Source organism: Cuculus canorus, chromosome 11, assembly GCF_017976375.1.
Source record: "Cuculus canorus isolate bCucCan1 chromosome 11, bCucCan1.pri, whole genome shotgun sequence".
In the NCBI taxonomy this organism is placed as follows: Eukaryota; Metazoa; Chordata; class Aves; order Cuculiformes; family Cuculidae; genus Cuculus; species Cuculus canorus.
The window spans coordinates 21,689,217-21,713,235 of NC_071411.1; the positions used below are offsets into that span (position 1 = coordinate 21,689,217).

General features: G+C 44.8%; 1 protein-coding gene across 1 annotated transcript in view; it reads right to left on the reverse strand.

Moving 5' to 3' along the window:
- Nucleotides 1-7,115: 7,115 nt before the first annotated feature.
- Nucleotides 7,116-24,019, reverse strand: part of WNT7A (Wnt family member 7A) — a 49,024-nt gene continuing 32,120 nt past the window's right edge. The window contains exon 4 of the mRNA XM_009566985.2: nt 7,116-11,593. Coding sequence (XP_009565280.1) covers nt 11,114-11,593 — 480 coding nt within the window. The 3' untranslated portion in view covers nt 7,116-11,113. The remainder of the gene's footprint in view (nt 11,594-24,019) is intronic.

Genomic DNA, 24,019 nt, shown 5'->3' on the forward strand with positions numbered 1-24,019 from the left:
CAAATAGTACAGGCTGGCTGTAATTTAAATTCAATCAATATTCGGTTAAAAAATAAATAGAAAGCTTTTTAGATCGGTGATGTAAGGGAATGTTGGTTCAAGGAAGTAATTACATATTATGTAGAAAAAGTCAATTTAAGTTCTCAATAATTTACTTAAGTGATTTACTTGACTGATGTGTTATCTTGACCCAAGAGGGCAGAGCAGCAGACACTAAGTTATGGCATCGTTCCAGCAAAAGCAGCCGTTGTTCCTGTCCGACATAAATCATTAGCTACTGTCTTGTTCCAGGTGTACACAGGTGCTATTAAAAGAAGAAAAAAAGTGATAAATTTTATGTTTGTAAACATAACTCTGTCAAAACTAATCCTGTTTCTGGCAGATGAAGATGTTATCCATACCTCTTGGTAAGGCAATATACGTTTTCAGGAAATAAAGTTCCTAATATATAATTACCTGGAAAGGGCTGTCCGTAGGGCAGTGGGAGATGTGCTGGTTTTAACTTGGAGAGCTCGGAAAGAAGCTGCCCCCTATGTCCATACTGCACATAAAGGTGGGGCAAAGAATGGCTGGTGGTGTGGGCTGGTGGTGGCCAAGTGTCATAGAATCGCTTGGTTGGGAAAGACCTTTGAGATCATCAAGTCCAACCATACACGTCCACTCCTAAACCAGATCCATGAGTACCTTGTCTACCTGTCTTTTAAATCCCTGCAAGGATGGGGACTCATCCACCTCCCTGGGCAGCCTCTGCTGGTGCCTGAGAACCCAACGGTGCTGCTTTGCTGAGCAGATCACCTCCAGGGCTGAGCCAGTGTGGTCACCTCTGTTTCTCCTTCCAGGCTTTAGACTGCAAGCTGATGTTGGTGGCTTTTTAAGGATGCTCATTGGACTTTTCCCAGATTACATATGGTATGTGTGGAAAACAGATTTCAATTTGTACTCATGACAACATGATGACTTTTTTTGCTAGTCAGGCCTGTGATACACAGAGTCCTTTCAAAAATTATCTTCTGTGCTTCGCTCTTTCAGTCAAGTTGAAAGTAAACTTCAGCTTCTGCAAAGATGAAACCCCGAGCGAATCACTGGTGTGTTGGGTTGGTGTGCTGAGCTGCTGAACTTAGTCTTGAACTGCATTAAGCCTACAAGAACAGCTCCGAATCCCATGTGCTTGTTCCCAATGTACAGTAGACCAACCAAGGTCTGAATTTAATCCACTACACAGTTATACTACAACGTCCGCTGGTGTTCCTGGGTACAATTAGGAAGGGATGATGCAACATGTTAAAAAGCTTCAAGTAACCTGTTAGTCACCCACTACACACCTCGTTCCCTGTTGTATACTTACTCTCTTCAGTGCTTAGTTTCACAGTGCTAGGGGGACATCTCTTCTCATGCTTCACAAGTGCCTTCCCTGGGCAATAGGACAGGCAGCCACAGCTTCTCTGGGCAACAAACTAAAACAGAAAAAACCCCAAAAATGCCCCCCAAAAGCTAACCTAAATAAACCCCAAGCCACTTCCCAGCTGTACTCCCTTGCAAATTAACATTACATTGGAATATAATTCAGCTAGCTCTGATTCAGCATTAGTGCTAGTATTCATCATCTCCCTTTCATTCCCACAGACTGAAGATCAGCAGCTCTAGAAGGAATCTCTGGAAGAAGCAGAAAGCTCAGAACTGAGGAGGAAAAACAGCCGTGTGGTAGTTAGACAGGAGGGTGGTGAGCAGCATAGGTGCATTCTTCATTTAAAAATGCTGTTTTGTAGCCTTAACATGAAAATACCTGTTAAAAATAATATCGCCTCCTGCAGGGGCTTGGACTGGATGACCTATAAAGGTCTGTTATGACCCAAAGCATTTTATGGTTCTTTGATAATCAACTTGGGTAACATATGACCTGGTAAGCCACTTTGGGGAGGTTTAGAACACAGCAAAACTGGCTACTGGTGATTTTCCACATATATTCTTCCAGTAATGCGTAGCTTAAAATTTCTTGAGCTTGATTTGTACCTAGATGATTAGATTAACGTTTGGGACCTATTACTGTGACAGAAAAACAATACTCCCATGATCTATCTTGGGTTTTAGATTTCTAGCTCCAATCGTAGATGTGGTTGATAAAGTTGCGGTTAAATTAACATGATAGCCCTGAAATCACAGAGTGGTTTTGGTCAGAAGGGACCTTAAAGATCATCTAGTTCCAACTCCCCCTGCCACGGTATTTTGTGTTTTACAGGTAAGAATAGGTGTTAAAATTAATTCTCAAGGAATTAAACAGAACTTGAGTCCTTGCAGGCCTTCAGTCTCTTCATAAAGCCTATAAACACCACAGACAGGGCTTATGTCATTAGTCTCTTAATGTTATAAACATTTAATGAAGTTAAATTTGAAGTACAACACATTGTAAAATCGATCTGATCTTGCTGGGGAAACAAAGGGAAGAGAATTGTTTGAGTCAGTTGGAAAACAAATTAAAAATTATGTTCACTTAACTTTGAGTTGGAAGAAAAAATGGTGATCAAGACAGATAGACCCATTCTATTTCACAGGAAAGCATGAATTGGGAACAGGGGAACTGTCGCTCTGTGTTAGATGCCATCCAACAAATATTAACACCACCGTCAGTGGCAGACAGCCTCCCATCAATCACTGGGGAGATGACAAGCAGCGCTTTCCTAGAAATTGGAGGAGTTTCACTCTAAACATTGCAGCTCAAATGCATCTTCCACAATGCAGCTACTATAGCAGATAGAGTTTTCAGTGCTTCTGACCAGGTCTTCACTACTTAGAATGGGCTGAGTTGGCAAGGACCCACAAGGATCATCAAGTCCAACTCCTGTCCCTGTACAGGACAACACCAACATTCACACCATGGGGATGAGGGCGTTGGCCAAAGGCTTCTGGAATTTTGTCAGGCTTGGTGCCATGACTGCTTCCCTGGGAGCTGGTCCAGGGCTTCACCATCTTTTGGGAGAAGAAACCTCTCCTAATGTCCAGCCTAACCCTCTGTTGATGCATCTTCCTGCTGTTCCCTTGGGTCTTCTCAGTGGTCGTCAGAGCTCAGCGCCTACTCTTCCTCCTTCCTTTGTGAGGAAGCGACAGAGCACAATGAGGTCTCCCCTCAGTCTCCTCTTCTCCAGGCTGAACAGACCCAGTGACTTCAGCCACTTCTTGCATGGCTTCCCCTCTAAACCCTTCACTAACTCCATGCCCTCCTCTGGACACTCTCCAATAGCTTCAGATCCTTTTTATCCTGTGGTGCCCAGAGCTGCCCCCAGTGCTCATGGTGCGGCCGCCCCAGTGTGGAGTAGAGCAGGACAATCCCCTCCCTCGCCCAGCCGGCGATGCCATGCTGGATGCACCACAGGACACGGTTGCCCTCTTGGCTTGCCATCGACCAGAACCCCAGATCCCCTTCCACAGGGCTGCTCACCATGCCATCCACAGCTAACTTATCAGGGGGGCATTCACCTGCTCCCAGCGTTGCTCCTGTTTCCTCAGCCGTGCCGTGCCCTGTTTGGCTCTCAAATGCAATGCTGTGTTCTTTGGCTGGAGGACAAAGCTATTGCTCCCCAAAATGCAAACATTTTCCTGTAATTGGCTTTCTAAGGAATATGTTGGAAGGTGAGGTTCTCTCACCTACTGAAGTGGGAGCAAGGGACTTTACTGGCAGCCAAATGAGTTTCCTAGCATGGTTTAACAGCACCAAGTATCTCCTCAAAGTGCCAAGTGGGGAGGAAAGAAACAAATAAAAATAAATAAAACCCTATTAGGAAGGATTACTTTGTAAAAATCTAAGACAATGAACAGGAAAAGTGAAAGGGTAACGGACATGTTAAAATGCTGCACAGAGGAAAGTGTATTTGTTCGTTCTTCTTAAAGCCCGTTATTTATTTTCTCTATTCTTCAGACCTAATGTCTCACTAATGAATTCCAGGGAGATTTTTGAATCATGGTGATATCATGGGTTAAACCCCTTCTCTACTTTTTGAATGTAAATTCTTTTTGACATTCTTACTTATCGCGGAGCATTGACTTCTTTCCTCCAACAAAACCCAACGCTCTTTGGTTTTGCATAGTTAACATTTTGCTAATGGGTAGCCAAGATTCTCTCAGCAGCTCAACAACATTTTCTAAAGCACACTGGCGTTGTTGTAGCAACTGGTGGCTGATCTGTGAATAAAGCAGATGTCATTGTGGTGGGATAAAGGGAGAATAATCTATCACCCGGCCACTGCCACTCCTGCCCAAACAAGTCATCAAAATGACAACTTTGGTGCGTAGTCATTAATTAAGGCCTGTTCATCACCTTATCTCATCTCGCTGTTACAAAACCCACGTTACGTTATGAATGCTAAGAATTTGTCAGCCCCTCACCGCGGCCTTTCTCATGGAGGAAGCACAGCGAGGATGTGCTGAGGCACTGACAGTTTGCCAGCTTCCTTTTAGGTTTTGATTGATTTTGCACTTTCGGCCAAGCTGCTGTGGCCTAAATAAACACAATATATGTGCTGGGAAGAGTTTGTTTCTTTATTGTTTGACTGAATTCAGCTCATGCGGCTCTCAACTAAAGATGGGCAAGCGTCAAAATATTCTGACCAGTACCCAAGCTGAATACAAAAGGGGAGGCAGAAGCAGATAAATTGCCTTTCTAACTTCTCAGAAAGGCTTTAATCCTTTTCTTTCTCCCAGCTTCTATTCTAACTCTCACAATTTGTACTTAGTTGTTACAACTCCTTGACCCAAGGGAGTCACCTTGCACCCCCCTCTTTTGGTGGCAGAAAACACAGCCACAGGTTTAGTACTGTCCTATGAAATGCTTCCCGTTAGAATATCTGTTAACTGGTTAATACGTTTGCAGTGATGAAGCATCGCAGCAGCTTGCCCCTGCTTTGTGGAGACCCTCAGCCCTTGCACCGAGTTTCGACTTGTCCCCCGCTGAACGGCTTTCCACATCTTCTGACTTGGAAAGTCTACTCTTTGGTACCACCTTTGCCTCACATCTTTGTTAATTATTTGACTTAGAAGACAAAACATGAGCCCAAGTTTCCACCATTTCCCTGGTGCGTGACTCATACTTAACGTGGAGGCTGTGTTACCCGCTGTGTGCTCAGCATTTAATGAGGCTGAGAAGAAGGAGTCTCCTCACTTCAGCTATAAGCAACCTGCAACAGGCACTGGATGCATTTCCAAACCCCTAAAATTTGGATATATATTTTATAAATGGAGGCAAATCAGTCATTGCTCAAGTTCCTTAAAACAGGATGGGAAAAGCTGAGAAATCTGGGCAGTAGCCCTACCTCTTTCACAGGCTTCCTTTGTGCCCACTGGGCAGCTCTCTTGTGCTCTGTCTCCTGATTTCCCGTCTCTTTATGGGGATAATAGTGGCTGCCCGAGGCCAGGCTCGGCACAGGACATTGGTACAACTAGACACTCCAGCATTAAAGATGGCCAAAAAGAATTATCCTCATTTTTTTTTATTAAATATGTGAAAAAAAAAGTGATATTAGGAAGAATTATTCTCCTGTGAGTGTTCAAGGCCGGGTTGGATGGGGCTTGGAGCCCCTGATCCAGTGGGAGGTGTCCCTGCCTATGGCAGGGGGTTGGATTGGATGGGCTTTGAGGTCCTTTCCAACCCAAACCATTCTATGATTCTATGACTATCTAATAACAATAAAATGGAAAAAACAGTAATTTCCTAAAGCTTCAAAGCATCGAAAGAGGCTTTCGGGGTTTTACAGTATCACCTCTGGACACAAGAATCACAAAGTTCTGGTATCCTTCAAACACCTGCAGTCCTTTAGTTCCAAGTACATATCTTCATCATTTTGACTTAATCCTATGGTATTTATTTTTTGTTTCCAGAGGAAGGATTCCCTTAATTTTTGTTCAAGACTAAAATGCCTTCCTTTGAGGTATGATTAGTGTAATTTTGACCAGAAGAGCATAAATTGAGTTAGAAAATGAGGTCACTTGCCATGGTGACAACTATCCAAGATAACTACGAATTAAGGGAGAATGCTTTGGGATCTAGATGAGCTTCATCATCTAAAGTTCTGCTGTGTGATAAAATTCCTATACTTTTTCCAATTTTGGTCAGTTTTGGACTATTCAAACCTGACTCAGACTGTACAAATGTTGGTTGACAGCAATGGTATCGGAGGCTGCTGGCCAGCCCTGTCTAAGCATGTCAGTCATTGAGTCTCCAGTTTAGGCCCTTTACTAACACAGTTGGAGAGCTTCTTGTTCATTCGAATCCTTGGGTTACAAATTGGGGTCAGGATTAGTTAATACACTCATTTTGGAAATTCACAGTGCGTATTTCCTGATATCTGTTGTAATGATAAGTGTAAAAATGTGATCAGAAATACTTATACTGTAGAATGATGGTTTGAATATGCGCACCCTGACTGCAGTCTGCGATCTTGCTGTGTTCAACAAATTGATTTTTAAGTATAGTCATTGAAAAACAGTTTTGTAATCCACAAGTCAGTTCATTAAGAGCCTTGTGGAAGAGCCTGGAGTCCTGTGTTCTGTTCTGGAGTCCTCAGCAGAGGAAGGACGTGGACCTGTTGGAGTGAGGCCAGAGGAGGGCATGGAGGTTACCCATGAGCTGAAGCACCTCCCATCCGAGGCCAGGCTGAGAGAGTTGAGGTTGTCCTGCCTGGAGAAGAGAAGGCTCCAGGAAGACCTTAGAGCAGCTTCCAGGACTAAAAGGGGCTCCAGAAAAGCTGGGGAGGGGCTCTGGATCAGGAAGTGCATGGATAGGACAAGGGGGAATGGTTTTGAGCTGCAAGAGGGGAGACTGTGATGAGATCTTAGGAAGAAATGTTTTGCTGTGAGGGTGGGGAGGCCCTGGCCCAGGTTGCCCAGAGCAGTGGCTGCCCCTGTAGGTGTTCAAGGCCAGGTTGGATAGGGCTTGGAGTGACCTGATCCAGTAGGAGGTGTCCCTGCCCATGGCAGGGGGTTGGAACTGGATGGGCTTTGACGTCCCTTCCAACCCAAACCATTCTGTGATTTTATGATTCTGATATAGTACATGTCCATTGTTTTCCTTTTTGAAGTAGCTATGTACCCCTACAATAACTTCACCAAATGAGCCTCTTAAGAGCACATTTTAAGGATGTTTTCAGTTTAATTATCACTGTTGAAAGACATATCTCAGTTAGGTTTGTGCATACATGGCAAAGAAAACCTATTAATTGACTGATTCACATTTTGTGTAGGAAGTTGGAGTATTCAAGCTAATTGTATTCAGATTAGTTGTCCTTTTCGAAGGCCGGGAGGTAAAATCCTGAAAACCTGCTTAGAAATCCTAAGGCAGAAATGCTACATTTCTAGGAATCAGGTTTCTACTATGAAATGAGGAGGAGGTGAGCTTCCCAACTTCTCTTACTCTTCCTTCTCATTGTACTCTTCCTGCTTCTTCAGCGTGTTTCCTTTGAAAGCCTCAGCTTGGTCATTAATGTGGACAGCAATCCAGTGCTTCTCTGGGTTAGGAGAGACGAGAAGGTGTATTTTCCTTTGAGAGCTGTTCTGTTCTGCTGCTGTGTGCTTTTCCCTCCCATTGTGTGGTTCTTCATTAAGTCAAAACAGAGCTCTTCTCTCCCCGAGGACAAAGAACAAACTGTTGTCGGGGGGGAGGAATATCTACAATCTCATAAATCTTTTCCTTCTCCTGTATATTCTTTGGACCGTTCAAGCCCATTTATGAGTGACCAAATCACTGCAGACTCATGGCAGATCCTGAAGGGCCAGAGTTCTCCTGTCTAAGATGACACGGCCAACTTTCCAACTACTTTCTAGTTGAATGCAACATTTGCGTTTCCTTGCTCTTTAGTTCATAATTCCTAAACTGTTATTCCGGTTATTGAATTGACATTTGCTTTACATAACACACCCATCATCAGCAATCTTGTACAATGTAGGGAAAATGTGTACCAAATTCATCTCATTGTGCATCCAGTTCTTTATTACTGTGAGTAAAACTGTTAAAAGACACTTGTCCTTCAGTAACGAGTGTGCTGGCTGTACATTGCACACCGCTGCATATTGAAATACACAGGAAGCAGGAGGTTTACAGATTACTTTTCTATGGTAAAATCATGCTGCAAAAGTAATAATTTGTAAAATAACTCTAATCACTGATGAAAACACACTTTTGACTAGAATACAGTATCCATTGACTATGGTGTGGTATCCGCTAAGTAAAAAACCAATACAAACTGGGAGGAGGAGAGAGAGATTCTAAGATGAAATGTTACATTTGAATTATTTAACCATGATGCAGTGTTGGAATTAACATCCAGACTGTGTGTACTTGCATTTTATGTCCTATCAACCCTTGATGTGTGGAATTTAGAAATAAAAGGAGTGACTCAATTATCCCCCCAAACTACTTCTATATCATTTTATATTGACAAGTCATACATTTGAAAAGTAAATTACGTCAATCGCTTCTTTTTGATATCCCGTGCTGGTGTCTGAGTTGCATCAAAGTTCTCTTTTGGGTTAAGTGGCAGGGCTATAAAGAAGTTATATATTTAACCATCCCTGGAGGGCTTAAAAAACCACACGGATGTGGTGCTTCGGGACATGGTTTGGTGGGCATGGTGGTGTTGTGTTGATGGTTGGACTGGATGAGCTTAGAGGTCTTTTTCAACCTGAATGATTCTATGATCCTATAATTCCACATTGCTAGGATCAGGCACTGCACGGGCTTGTGTTCTTACATAGATACCGTATAGACAAGAAGTGGGGTAAGAAACCACCATGCTGTACATTCTGACAAGCTCTAAAAGGTTGTCACAGTGAGACTTGGCAGTGTCTTTGGTGATATTTGTTTACTCTTTCTGGTTTTGCCATCTTAGGTGGGAGCTTTGCCTTAGATCAATGGCCATGAGATAGATCTGTACCCTCTACTCCTTGTAACGCGCTGTTATCCTCAGGACTCGGTGCAATGGTGGTTTGGTTCCTTCACTGCTGCCTCTCTTGGCCTTATTAAAGGCATCAGATCCTGTAGCCTGCAAGTAAGGAAGAACCTGGTCTATCCCAGAACACTCGGTATCATCAATAGTGCTGGATCATGCTTCTTACCCAATTAAAAATCACATAAAAATTAGATATTTTTTTTTCTATCGGTCACAAATGAGTCAAGCAGGAGGAACAGAATGTTTCTAAATCCAGAGAACTATTTACCACTCAATTACCTGAAGGAATTAGTGCTGCTAAAAAGGAAATCCCATAAAGGGAAAGTGAAACATTTTAGGTGAGCTCTGAAGAGCAAGTGAGCAGTCGTTAAATTTGCCTGGAGGTTTTTCTGGATTTTTGAGTTCTCTGGCTTTTTGAGGGGGAAAGAAGAATGTAAGTGCCCAAAAGAGCTGGACAAAAAAGTAAGCTTTGTATCCTCACTCTGAGAATCAGATGATGTGTGTCACGCCAGTTTTTACAGCCATAGTCTACAGTCTTCCACTGATTAAAATCCAATTTGACAGTACCACAATAGAAGGGTTTAACCACCAGCACACACAGCACATTTGCTAGTCATAACAGCACAGTTTAATGACTGACGCATGTGGGAAGCTAATTTGGATTTTTTTTGTCTCTGAATGGGATAAATGAACGTCCAGTTAACACCAATCATGAATTCAAGCCATGTGACAAAACCTGATGCTACATCCCCTGTTCTTGTTTTGCGTGTTCTGCAGATTGAGTCGTGGTTTGCACACACATCCGGAGAGAAAGCTCATCCTCCTTTCTGACCCAGCCACCGACTGCAGCTGAAGGTACCCAGCTCGCTGTTGTTGTGTCCACAAACTAATTACCCTTTCTCTGTTAAATAGCCCAAGAATTACAAATTGTATGCCTATTTTGCGAAAAAGGACAGGTTGAACAAGCAGACGTAGTATAAATAAAATATTTATATAAAAATAGTCTCTTACAAAATATACTCTCTTATCCTATGGTTGATTTTTTCCAAAAGATGGAAGTTTGTCTGGATTTTCTTATTTTTAGGCATATTCCAAACAGAATTTTATTAATGTTTCTTTCTTTAATTGAAGAACAACAACAAAACTGGTAAAGATTTGTAACCCCTACCGCTTGACTTTTGTTCCAGACAACTAGCAGCAAACAGGAGAAAAACAAACAAACAAAACACCAAAACCAAACCCAGCAGTGTGTGTTTGTGTATGTACATATATATAAAGATGCTAACTTTTGTCTTTACCATCCAGTACTGTAGAACAGATCCTGCGAGTCCAACTAATAGAAACATCCTAGGTAAGAATAATATACACAGCTCCAGTTTGTCCTTGCTGTTCCTACAAAATTATTCCACAACGAAAGCCAGCTATCTACTTGGATTGCAGAATAGTTCCAAAAATGTTGGTAGAGTTCTTTTTAATTAAATAAATTAATATTAGTTTTATCTGAATAAATTGTTAAATATTGCTATTATTATGCCCAAGTGTCCCAAATCCGTGTGCCGAAATCTGCAGCACACACACACACACAACAGGCAGATAAAGCAGTGTCTACAGAAAACACCAACAGTTCTACTCGCCATAGAAGTGGAAAGGTGAGCAAGACCAGCAGAAGCTTTTCGCAAGTGTAGAAGCCTAAGTTTATATCATCCACACACTCCCATGGGCAATCCACGATGGGTCACTGTCCATCTTGTGCAAAGCCCTTTCTTGAGGATTTCTCCCCTACCCCTCCCTGCTCTGTGTACACTGAAGTTTTTGACCATTGTTTATTGAACCTAAGAGTCGTCACATTCAGACACTTAACTGTAACTGGTGTCTCTTCCGAAGGCAGTCAACGCTTCTTGCTTTAGAGGCACAGATTAGCCGAAACAACCCTTTTCTCTCTGTTTTGTGTGTCACGTGGCTCAGGGCGGGGTTGGTTTATTTTTCTTTCTCGGCTGACTTTCATAAGAGTTTGAAATGTGTATCCACGTAAGCAATGAAACACGAGAAGAAAAGAGAGGGCTCCATTCATCACCGTTTCTTCTGGGGAGAGCAGGTCTTTCCTACAGCCTGGTGTAGGTGTGTAGAGTGCATGTGCAAACGTATGCCTGGCCAGGGCGATGGTGGCCTGCCCAGCCCCGTGCTCATTTACAGGTATAAACTTCTGTTCTCTCACTGCACGTGTTGCATTTAACATAGCAACACCAATGAAACTTGCAGTTGCACTGCCACACTCTTGAGTACTGATGCGTGTTGTAACCACGACCGCAGCACATCAGATCGCAGCCATTGGACTGCTGGGCTGTCTTGTTGCACATCCTCCCCTGTGTCCCCACGCTGCCAGTGACAGGGTCTTCTTCACAATAATTGGGAGATTTTTCTATGTACACTAAGTCTGTGTCCATGGGTTTGCGATAGGAAAGGGGTTTCTTTATTTTGAGGAAGGTGGGACGCTTGTTACGACTCGCTCTCACTGGTTCAACTTGAACAGCTTCATTGTATTTGTCCTTAAGGATGTAGCCCAGCTCCCGGAATTTAGGCAGGGTTGTCCAACATGTTTTAGTGGTACAGGATCCCGAGACCCCATGGCACTTGCACTCTAACTTCATGTTTTCTTCTAGAATCTGTATTTGGAAGAACAGAGAATGATGCATTAATGCAATCATAGAGTCAAAGAATCATTGAGGTTGGAAGAGAAATTTTAAGATCATCCAGTCCAACCATCAGCCCAGCACCACTGTACCCACAAAACCATGTCTTGAAGTGCAACATCTACATGATTTTTGAACCCTTCCAGGGATGGTGACTCTACCACTGCCCTGGCCAGAGCTGCTGCTCTATAAGATCATTCATAGAATCATAGAATGGTTAAGGTTGGAAAACACCTCGAAGATCATTCAGTCCAATCACCAACACACCACCGCTGTGCCTACTAAACCATGTCCCAAAGCGCCACAGGTACACAATTTTTTAACCCCTCCAGGGATGAAGACTCCACCACTGCCCTGGGCAGCCCCTGCCAGGGCTTCACCACTCTGTCAGTAAAGAAATTTTTCCTAATATCCAACCTAAACCTCCCCTGGCACAACTCGAGGCCATTTCCTCTTGCCCCATCACTTGTCCTTGGGAGAAGAACCCAGAACCCACCTCACCACAACCTCCTTTCAGGGAGCTACAGAGAGGGATGAGGCCACTCCTCAGCCTCCTCTTCTCCTGGCTAAACAGCCCCAGGTCCCTCAGCTGCTCTTCATAAGACTTGTCCCTTGCCAGGCTCCATTGCCCTTCTCTGGATGCTCTTGTTCCTGGTAGCAAAGGCTCACCAATGTCATCTGAGTTCCACCTGCAGAGCTGATGCCTCATTTGCTTCTAGAGTTAAGCAGGGAAGGTAACTTTGCCTAATTTCACAGCCCATGGACCAAAAGTAAAATGAGACCGTCCTTAACCACAGCTTCTCTTCGCTTTTATTTGCAACATGACCGTACAGTGCTTCAGATGTGCCCCTTGTTTCAATTTCTTGGCATGTGGCAGTGAAATTAGGAACTGGCAGAAAATCACAGCTTTCCATGAGATGCAGCAAGCAGAATGCTTTGAAAGTTGAACAATTCAGACTAGAACATGATTTTTGTAAAGAGAAATTTAAAAACAAACTGTGTTTCGATTCTTGCACCTGAAAACAACATAAGCCGGTGCAAGATAAAATCATAGAATCACAGAATCACAGAATCATGGAATGGTTTGGGTTAGAACGGATCTCAAAGCCCCTCCAGTTGCATGCCCCCTGCCATGAGCAGGGACACCTCCCACTGGATCAGGGGCTTGAAAACCCCATCCAACCTGGCCTTGAACCCCTCCAGGGATGGGGCAGCCACTACTGCTCTGGGCAACCTGGGCCAGGGCCTCTCCACCCTCACAGCAAAACATTTCTCCCTAAGATCTCATCTCAGTCTCCCCTCTTTCAGCTCAAAACCATTCCCCTTTGTCCTACCTGTGCACTTCCTGATCAAGAGCCCCTTCCCAGCTTTCCTAGGCCTCCTTTAAGATGTGAACAAGCAGATGAACTCTACCAATGCTTGTCTTCCGGTTGGTTTCATGTTGATCAACAGTCCAGAGCGGGCGATCATTTATTCATACAAGCATCATCCATTCTAAATGGTGCAAATTAGTGCTTCAATTTGGAAATCTAAGTATGATTTTGATATACCATAGTCTTAAGTTCTTCACACTTTCTGGAGCATTTGAGGTGTTTTACCTTCTGTCACGTGGATAATGGAGCACACAAAATGCCCCAGCTACTTTGCTAGAAAACTAAGTCTGCCTTAGACCATAAAGAGTAAGAGTAAAGATGTTTTGTCATCAATTCCTGATGAATAATTTTTCCTTCCTTCCTTCATACTGAAAAAGCATCTCCAACACCTCAACGGCATGACTTGTTCCACCTTGTTTCAAGTTCCCTTTTATGTAGGGGTCACTCATACTTATCCCTGAATTGTCATCACTTTTCTTTTGAGGAAAACAAGCTTCATGTTCCCCTCAGCCTTCCCATCCCTTGAAACTTCATCCCTGTGTCTTCTTCCCCCTGCTGTTTCTTTACCAACCCACTCTTTGCCAAACAAAACTGGAGACCAGCTGAGTCCCTAAAGTCCTGAGCTCTGTAAATGCCCTCAATGAGCAGCTACATTGGGTTAATGCTAGAACACATACCTAATTCCAGCAATTAATTTCCTCCTGGTCCTTGCTTGAAAGAGAACAGGATAATTCTGATGATTAAACTCTGCCTAGCCTGGCAGATACCAGCACTGGGAAGCCCAGCCAGAGGGATTATCTGGGTCCAGGGGAGTGGTCACATAATTTCTCCCCTGTGAAACCCCAGCTGATGCGTGCAGCTCCAAACCTGGGCACCTAGAAGGCTGGAGGGGGGTCAGTGATATGGAAATTTGAATTAACCCTTTGCTATAGCTTCCCCCCACCAGTTCTGGATGTTTGCAAAACATACCGTGCAGGCACCATCACCAGGAGCTGCTGTGCGTGGCAGCTTGCCCTGACGGAGCCAAGCCCAAGGGGAAGGCTGGACGTGTGTGTTGGGTCTTCAAGCCTAAAATCTCAGCGTGAACTGAGGATGGCAAGGACAAAGAGCACACCTTCGGTTGTGCAGCCTGCAGATGATAAGCAGTGAAGTAGGACTGGTGAGTGTAGCTCCATCCTGTCCTTGGCAGCCTTGAAGGTCATTTAAACACTGCCTGTAGTCGCTTCATATCCTCATCTCTTTGGGTCTTGAGGTGGTTCCTGTGTTAACCAAGCACAGGAATTGTGGTTGCCTAACCTTAGGGGAGTTTGTGGCTGCTTCTTTACTCGTCATTCTTCCTCTGCCCCTTTTCATCGAAGACAGGGCTTGCAAAGGTATTTAAATAGCTCCTTTTCCATTTTAGCCTGTGACTGAAGGGTCAGCGCGCGTGGTCTGACCACAGGGTGAAACCCCCGAGGAAGTACAGGTCCAAGATTTTGGCAGATGTGAATTTAGCATATATTGGCTCACTTTCTGTGCTCCTGTTTTTAAACCAGATTTTCGTGCAACCTACGTAACAACTGCCCTATAGTCAGTCTGATAGTCAGGTCTACAACTTAACTTACAGTTCTGCTCAAGCTTTGGCTTACGTTTTGCATTATCTTGTTATCTTGAGTTTCTCAGCCACTGCATACTTCTTTCATTGCTCACTCATTCATAAGGTAGAACACTCAGAAGATAGATGAGGAGAGGGAAAAGGAGTTAGAGCACAGAAACCGGAAAAATAACATAAATTCTTTTAGCCTCATTTGTACCTTTTAAAAACTCTCTTTTTTCCATTTGACACTAGCCAGGGATACCTTTCTCAGCCGTAGTTCAATCACTGCACTTGGTCAAGTCTTGTCTTCTGGTACAATGTTCAAACTTGCAACAAAATATTCCTAACTCTCCTTCCATCAGGATCCACCAAATTGACTTGAAACATTTATACAAAGTACATCACGACTTAGTGCCATTTATCCAGGTAGGGCTTTTTTCTCCCAGATTGGAGTTAAATAGCCTAAATTGCCTTTTGGTTTATCTCATTAATATCCCATTTACAGCTAGAGGTCTTGGAGGGAATGAGAGGTTCCACCGGAAAGAGCAGAGCAAGTGGCTGGAGCAGAATTGTGTGGCCTTGTGTCACGTGTTGGTCTCCATCTCCATGTGACACAATGCCAGCCAGAACAAGCTTCTCGTTTTCTGGTCTCAGCTAAGGCTGGGTGCAAGCGGTTGGGATAAAAAGGTCTGGTTGCATCTGAATGTGAGAGGTTTGAGCAGTACTTGTTGAGCCCAAGTACTAGGCATCCTTCATAGGCAACCAAAAATACTTGGAGGGGAACAGGAGGAGGTTGAGGGATAAGAAGGAGTTTTGTCTTCTAATGCTGTGCCGCATTAATTGTTCTCATTTTTTTGGTAGACGGATTGATTGGCGAACCCCCCCATATTCTCATTGCATTTGGTGTGCATTTCCAATATACTGTGCTAAAAGTGCTCCAACACATCTGCCTCATCTGGGCCCACTGTACTCTACACCCAAGCTTCATATGGTTCAGAAATGGACAGGTATGGTTGGACCCGACAATCTCAAGGGTCTTTTGCAACCAAACCATGATCCTGTTCTATGATTCACCATCCAGTTCTGCCTTTTCTAACCCAGACTTTCTACTCTTCACCTACAGACCCTTTTGTTGGCTCTGTTCTTAGAATCGTAGAATCATAGAATAGTTTGGGTTGGAAGGGACCTTAAAGACCTCCCTGCCATGCAAAAGGACACCTCCCACTGGATCAGGCTGCCCGTGGCCTCATCCAACCTGGCCTTGAACGCCTCCAGGGATGGGGCAGCCAGAACTTCCCTGGTAAACCTGTTCCACTCTCATCGTGAAAGAATTCCTCCTTATGTCTTGTCTGAATTTGTCCCTCTCCAGTCTATAGCCATTGCCCCTCATCCTATCACTACAAGTCTGTGTAAAAAGTCCTTCCCCAGCTTTCTTGTAGCCACTTCAGGTACTGGAAGGTCACTATAAGGTCTCCTCAGAGCCTTCTCTTCTCCAGGCTGAACAAGACCAACTCTCTCAGTCTGTTCTTGCACAGAAACGCTCCTCCCTGGTGCTGTCTTTTAACGTGGTATTTGGCAAGTTCAGCCAGCAATGAACTGCCTCTATAGCCTTGGAAAATAGGCTACGTGTAACCTGAATTGTCTGTCCTCAGCAAAAGCCAAGGCCTGCAATGGTGATTTGATAGTTTTATTGTGCTGTGATATCAGGTGCTTGCACTGTTTGTTTTGCATTAAATATGTGGGCGGTGGTATTTTAACCCTGTTACATTATTCCAGTAGCCTCTGATAAATCAGTGCCTTTATAAATTCAAGACAAGAGTTAAAAACAGAAGGAAGAAAATAAAATAGGAGATTCATTGAGTAGGGACAGGAGTCCTTAGTCTTTCCCTTGGTTTCCATGAGCCAAAAGAAGTGCTTTGTCCCTTAACAACTTGGTCTGGGTTAAAAACAGAATGTGTTCTTCACATTTAAGATCAGGTTTTGTGTCTTTGAAGGCATTAGACAGCATCTCCCACTTTTTGCATTAAATCTTTATGTTCTAGACTGACTTCTCCTAAAACATAAAACCCTTGAAGGCACAGAATTTAAACCCTAGATGCTGTTTCTTACCAGCTGATTACATCCAACTCTGCCAGCCAAGGCGAGTAAACCTGCATGCTCCAGTGAATGCTCTGGACTGGATTAGATGTGAACAAAAAGCTGGAGTTCTTAGGCTTTGTCCACTTTCTCTTTTAGCTCCTACAGCAAACTGCCAGTACTTGGTTTTTCTGTCTCTCCCCCTTAGCCTCTGGGAGATAGTTTGTGTGAAGAGAACTTGCTTTATCTCGATGTTACCTTCAGACATAGCACCTGTGGGCACTGCCGTGAGGAACTTCACATGGGAAGCTGGAGCTCTGGAGAACCCTGCAGCGCAGGAGCTGCCTGGGTTGGTGTCAGCGCTGCGGTCCTGCGGGGTGCCTGCTAGCAGTACCCTGGCTGGGGGCTGACTGAGCCAAGGGGGCTGCTTGCTGGGGAGAAGGCCAGGTTGGATGGAGCCTAGCACAGCTTGATCCAGTGGGAGGTGTCCCTGCCCATGGCAGAGGTTGGAACTTTTAAGATCCCTTCCAACTCAAACCGTTCTATGATTCTATGGAACCAGGAGAAAGCCCTGCAGTGGCATTTACTTGTGAGTGCTGGCGCTGCTGCCCTGCGGCTGCATGGGAGGCGTGCGGCTCATCTGGTGGGGTGGGTGCTGCGGCTGCTCGGTCCGGGCAAACAGAGAGGTTGCTGTGTGACTCACGTGCTCAGAAACACTCGTCACCCTTGGACACTGGATTTTCTCAGCTCAGTGTCTCTGTTACCCAGGTGAGTCTGTGGTCTGCACCTCTGCAAGTTTCCAGCATCTGCCGGCAGCTGACATCGCAAACACATCTGCCAGGGCAGCCTGGGACCCCACGTGCCCTCCTGCGTGGGGTCAGGGACTGCACAGCCTGGGTCTCGGCACCAGAACACTAAATCATTCATAGAATCATAGAATCATAGAATAGTTTGGGTTGGAAGGGACCTTAAAGATCATCCAGTACCAGCCCCCTGCCGTGGACAGAGACATCTCACTAGATCAGGCTGCCCAGGGCCCATCCAACCTGGCCTTAAATTGGACGCCAAACCTGTCCTGAAGGACTTCCAGCGCAAAGTCATGAGCCAGCGTGTGCTCAGGTGGCCAAGAAGGCCAATAGCACCTTGTCTTGTATCAGAAACGGCGTGGCCAGCAGGACTGGGGAAGTGATTCTCTTCCTGTACTCAGCACTGGTGAGGCTGCACCTCAAGTCTTGTGTTCAGTTTGGGGCCTCTCACTATAAGAGAGACACTGAGGTCCTTGAGTGTGTCCAGAGAAGAGCAGCGAAGCTGGTGAAGGGGCTGGAGAACAAGTCTTAAGAGGAGCAGCTGAAGGAACTGGGGTTGTTTAGCCTGGAAAAAAAGGAGGCTGAAGGGAGACCTTATTGCTCCCTACAGCAACCGAAACTGAGGATGCAGAGAGGTGGGTGTTGGTCTCTTCTCCCAAGTGATAGGTGATAGAACAAGAGCGAAAGGTGTCATGCTCTGTCAGGGGAAGTTTAGGTTGGACGCAGAAAGGGTTACCAAGCACTGGAACAGCAGTCCAGGGAGGTGATTGAGTCCCCATCCCTGGAGGTGTTTAAAATCAGGTAGATGAGGTGCTAGGGGACTTGATTTAGTATTAGGAATGGTTGGAGTTGATGATCTCTAAGATCTTTTTAAACCTAGTGATTCTATGAAATTCAGTGACCATCACACCTCCAGTGTGTTCTCCTGCACCAACAGGATTTTCCATAAAAACTTAATCCTGCCTCGCAGTCAATCCACTGCCCGTATCAGAGAGCCTGAGGCCAGGGACTTTTCACTGCACCATGAGAAAAAACTCGGCCTGCAGCCTGCACATGGAGCAGAGGTAATTAGTGAGACAACAGAGGCCATAATCTTTCCTAATTTTGTCTGACATCAGATCATCTGGGTCAGGAAATACCTTTCTCCTATGAGTACTTACACACATACCTGTATTATAGGTGAAAGAAAACACAACTATTGGCAAAATGAAAGTGATTTTTTTTCATTCCAGAGAAGAATCGAGGAGGGCTTGGAGACTGGTCACATGTCTGTGTGCTGGAGAAGCCAATGGACAGATGGAAAACTGCCTCTTTCAGCTTGTGGCAGATCACGGAATGGTTTGGGTTAGAAGGGATCTCAGCCCATCCAGTTCCACTGCCCTGCCATGGGCAGGGACACCTCCCACTGGATCAGGTTGCTCAAAGCCCCATCCAACCTGGTCTTCAACAGCTTCTATTTCCACAATATATCAAAAGAGTACAGAAAAGAATACGGTGTGGTCTTTTGTTACAGTCATAGTACTCATGCACTGTTGTCAGCCCACACAAACAGAATGAGTTGTTCTTTCCCCAAGGAACAAGGGATAGGATGAGAGGCAATGGCCTCAACTTGCACCAAGGGAGGTTTGGATTCGATATTAGGAAAAACTTCATTACTGACGGAGTGGTGAAGCCCTGGCAGAGGCTGCCCAGGGCAGTGGGGGAGTCTCCACCCCTAGAGGGGTTCAAACAATGGGCACGTGTAGTGCTTCAGGACATGGTTTAGGAGGCATATTGGTGTTGACAATTTGACCTGATGATCTTAGAAGTCTTTTCCAACCCTAACGATTCTCTGATTCTCTTTCTCTGGGCAAGTTGTATTGTCAAAATAAGAGGATGCAAGACCTTGTGCCCTTCATTCACTGCTTAGCACCATGCAAAGTAGCAAATGAACGCAGAAGTCTGAAAGCAAGGCCAGCAAAAGCTGAGAGGAATGCAGCATAAAATATTTTCTCCTACATATTTTTCTTACACTTCTGATAACCTTCCTGACTCGCTGTGTACTAAATCAATTTATCACCATTTCTGGGAAACGAAAAAAAAAAAAAAAAAAGCGCAGTAGAAAATAAATGTCACGGGATGCTTTCATAGTTGTTATTTTTGAAGAAGAGTTGTGCATAAGATAAAAAGGACATTACTGTCTTCAGAAAAAAAAAGAAAGAGAGATTTAATTAGACAGATTCCTACACAGCCTAATAATGCTCTTCTCAAATTAAATCCTAAGGCTTTGCCTATTTCCAAACTGCAGATGCTGCTATGTGAGATAAAACTAGGTGTCATTACACTTCAGCTTTCTGTCACTGAGGGGTCCATCTAGAAGAACACCTCATACCCCACTGTAGATGCTCCTTAGAGAAACTTCTGCCAAACCCCTCTCACTTTTGCAGAAGTAGCTATGGAAGCAGATTCTCTGTATATGGCTCAGAGCCTGTATCTGTAACAGTGGTCTCCTTCCTTGGTATTTTTCTCAGACAGCACCTCAAATCTCATCACGGCCACTGAAAGTTCAAAGAAGATATGATCACAAAATCATGGAATGGTTTGAGTTAGAAGGGACCTCAAAGCCCATCCAGTTTCACCTCTTGCCATGGGCAGGGACCTCTCACAGGGTCAGGATGCTCAAATCCAGCCTGAACCCCTCCAGGGATGGGGCAGCCACCACTGCTCTGGGCAACCTGGGCCAGGGCCTCCCCACCCTCACAGCAAAACATTTCTTCCTCAGATCTCACCTCAGCCTCCCCTCTTGCAGCTGAAAATTGTTGCCCCTCATCTTGTCGCTGCCTTTCCCGATCCAGAGCTCCTCCCCAGCTTTCCTGGAGCCCCTGGAGCCCCTTTCAGTCCTGGAAGCTGCTCTAAGGTCTTCCTGGAGCCTTCTCTTCTCCAGGTTGAACAACCCCAACATGATGTGGCAATGCCTGATGTTAATAGCTCAGCAAAATCTGATACAGACTTGAGAGGAACGATCCAGGCAAAAATCCACACTGCCACGTCAGACAGTGCCTCCTCAGAGCCGGTCTCATGCCAGGTATTCTCTTCTCGCTCCCCCTCCCTTTTCCATCATATCTGATAACAGCAAGCCAGTCTGTGGGATTCCTTGCCTTTTTACGTCTCTCATGAACACATTCCAGTTTTCCCCAGAGAGAAAGTACTTGCACCCTCACCTCTCTCTTTACCAACATGTAAATCGAAACCATTCATTCATGAGCTGGAACCGCGAGGTTCAGGTTGAGTTTCGCATACTCTTTAGGGATGTGGTTGGTGACAAAGTTTTCTGTGTAATACCAAACACAAAACCTTCTTACCCACCCTTTCTCCTGTCAGCAGGAAGTCCTGTCTAAAAGTTTTTCTCAATTACGAATTACCAAACTAATGCTTAGGGAAGTTTTCTATCAGGAGACAGTGACAGATGGCAGTGCCGGCTGTCCATGCACTGGGGGCAACACAAGGCCGGAGAGCAGCCCTGTGGAAAGGGCCTGGGGGTTCTGGCCGAGGGGGAGTTGACCATGAGGCAGCAGTGCCCTGACAGCCAAAAGGGCAACCGTGTCCTGGGGTGCATCCAGCACGGCTTCGCCGGCTGGGCGAGGGAGCAGATTGTCCCGCTCTGCTCCACACTGGTGTGGCTCTGCCTCAAGCACTGGGGGCAGCTCTGGGTGCCACAGGATGAAAAGGATCTGAGGCTACTGGAGAGTGTCCAGAGGAGGGCACGGAGTTGGTGAAGGGTTTAGAAGGGAAGCTGTGTGAGGAGTAGTTGAAGTCACTGGGTCTGTTCAGCCTGGAGAAGAGGAGACTGAGGGGAGACCGCATTGCGCTCAGCAATTTCCTTACACAGGGAGGAGGAGGAGCAGGCGCTGAGCTCTTCTCTCTGGCCATCAGAGATAGGACCCAAGGGAATGGCAGGAAGATGTGCCAGAGGAGGGTTAGGTTGGACATTAGGACAAGGTTCTTCCCCCAGAGGGTGATGGAGCACTGGAACAGCTCCCAGGGAAGCAGTCACGGCACTGAGTGTGACAATAGTCCTGAAGCCTTTGGCCAACAGTCTGATCCCCATGGTGTGAATGTCGGGGTTTTCCTGTGCAGAGACAGGAGTTGGATGATCCTTGTGAGTCCCTTCCAACTCAGGACATTCTATGATTCTGTGATAGTGTGTTCCTACTGTACTATTGGCAAATAGATTTGGAGTTGAAGGGTTCTTGCTGTGGGACTGTCTGTTTTCCAGGTTGCAAATGACAAAAGCCCAGCACTTGACAGCTTGTTGAGGAGTTACTGTTGTGATGGGTTCTCGGTACATCTGCCTGCAAGACTGGTCTGACTTGCGCTTCGGTTTTGTGGATTTTTCTATTTAAAAGCAAGGCAAATATTTTAACAGCAGAAATGGAAATAATTCGAAAACTTAACTGTCAACGTGTTTGATAAACTACTTGTTTTTAAAAAATAACTCCCGGGACACCCATTATCACCTAGATTAGACTGGATCAGCGCGGAGCCAAGTAAGTGTCATCATGTAGGAAGTTTAAAGATCAGTCATGAAAAGGAACTTGGAAAAAATAGTTCTGAAATAAACTCTGGTTTCTCTTGTTGGCATATAGCTGAATTGCCTCAAAGACATTTACCATATTATTTTGTATTCTGTATTTTTTTGAGCAGAACTGTGATTTCCTAACCCCTACTGAACTGGGATTGTGAGATTAAGGGAAAATTTGTCTAGGATCATTATTTGCTGCTGTCCAAGCAGAACTGACACTGCGGCTATGATGGATTTTAGCTTGTGAAACACTGAATAGACTTGTTGTCTCGCCTACCTGGGCACTTTGTAAAATGAAGCTAAAATAGACTGGAAAGGGGGATGGTGTTACAGAATTGCAGACAGAGTTGTTGGTTATATTATCTAGTTTGCCTTCCTATCATGACATAAGTTTTCTACAGTATGTGTCTTCCTCTCCAAAAAGATACTGGATGGCACGTTCATGCCAGAAGTGAATAAAAGAGCATGGTCAAGGAGTTGGGAAACAAAGAAACAGCATGGTGTTCCCTGACACTAAGTTATAAAGAAAATGAGATGGCAGGTTTTCGGGATTTGGACTTGTTACCAACATAACAATCCTTCTTAGATCATATCTACCCTCCATACATCCTGGTCACAAGTTAAAAGTTGCTCTAAAATACTGATACTTCTAAACCAGCTCTCACTAAACCACAGTGACCTCTGTGGTATTTCCATAGAATCATCATGGAATGGTTTGGGTTGGAAGGGACGTTAAAGCCCATCCAGCTCCAACCCCCTGCCATGGGCAGGGACGTCTCCCACTGGATCAAGTTGCTCCAAGCCCCATCCACCCTGGTCTTGAACCAGTTGCTGTTTTGCCATGATGAACACCATTGTTAAGAATGTAATTTTCCTTAATCCCTACTTCAATCAAGGAGCTCCATCCAGCAGTCAATATATGGATCAGATTAATGACATCAACGAAATCTTAACTAAGTGATGTCTGCTGACCTGAGTGTCTTCAAAGTCAATAGAATTCTCCTAGCATCCTTGTCTAGTGTGTTGATCTTGGGACAGTGATCTTCATCCATGCTGTTGCATTCTAAATGTCAATGCCTCAAGGTAAAATGTAGGATGAAGCAGGGGGTGGTGCTTACAGGTTATATTTTAGTGTGCTGTTTCTGAAGAAGTTGGAAGTACTCCCAGGCAAGATGTGCTAAAACTTATTGGTGCTCCTGAGTTTAGCAGCATGATAAGCTAAAGTCTTGGGGGTTGGTCCTTGGAGATGTTCAAGGCCAGGTTGGATGGGGCTTGGAGCCCCTGATCCAGTGGGAGGTGTCCCTGCCCATGGCAGGGGGTGGGACTGGATGGGCTTTGAGGTCCCTTCCAACCCAAAACATTCCATGGTTCTATGATCCAGGCAGGGATGTCACCACTGCCGATCACCGTGGGCTGTGTCACAGAGCCTGACTCATTCTTCACATTAAAAAAATGGGGAAAGCAGGAAATGACACAACGGGAATTCACCCTTGTCACAGCTAATGTACACAGAGAGAGGAATGGTACAGGGCTGACTCATTCCCACTAAACTTCATTTTCCGTGTAACTCTCCTCACTGGTAAGGAAGCACTCGAATGAAGTGGTGCTGGCATCGAATAGGAGAGAACTGGGAGCAACCAGGTAGAGCGTTTTGACAAATGCTTAAGCTGTCAAGAGAGAAATTTCCAGAGAGTGATAGAAACCATTGGAATGGTCTTACTTATTCCAGACAATTCATCAAAAAACACCTCTTGAGCTAAACTAATAAAGCCAGGTACTGGCAGGAGTACTAGTTGCAAAATAATATCACTTCATATTGCTTCCAAACATGTTTAGCCAATAGCCACACACAGTTAATTATAGGTTCGTTTAGTTGCACACCCAGCTATGGGAGTTAACCCTTAGGTACTCAGCAAATAATTCCATGCAAGGCATATTTCTTGTACTGAACATTTCTCATACTAAATTTATAACAATTTCAGTTCTCCAAGAGAGCATTTTTAGGAA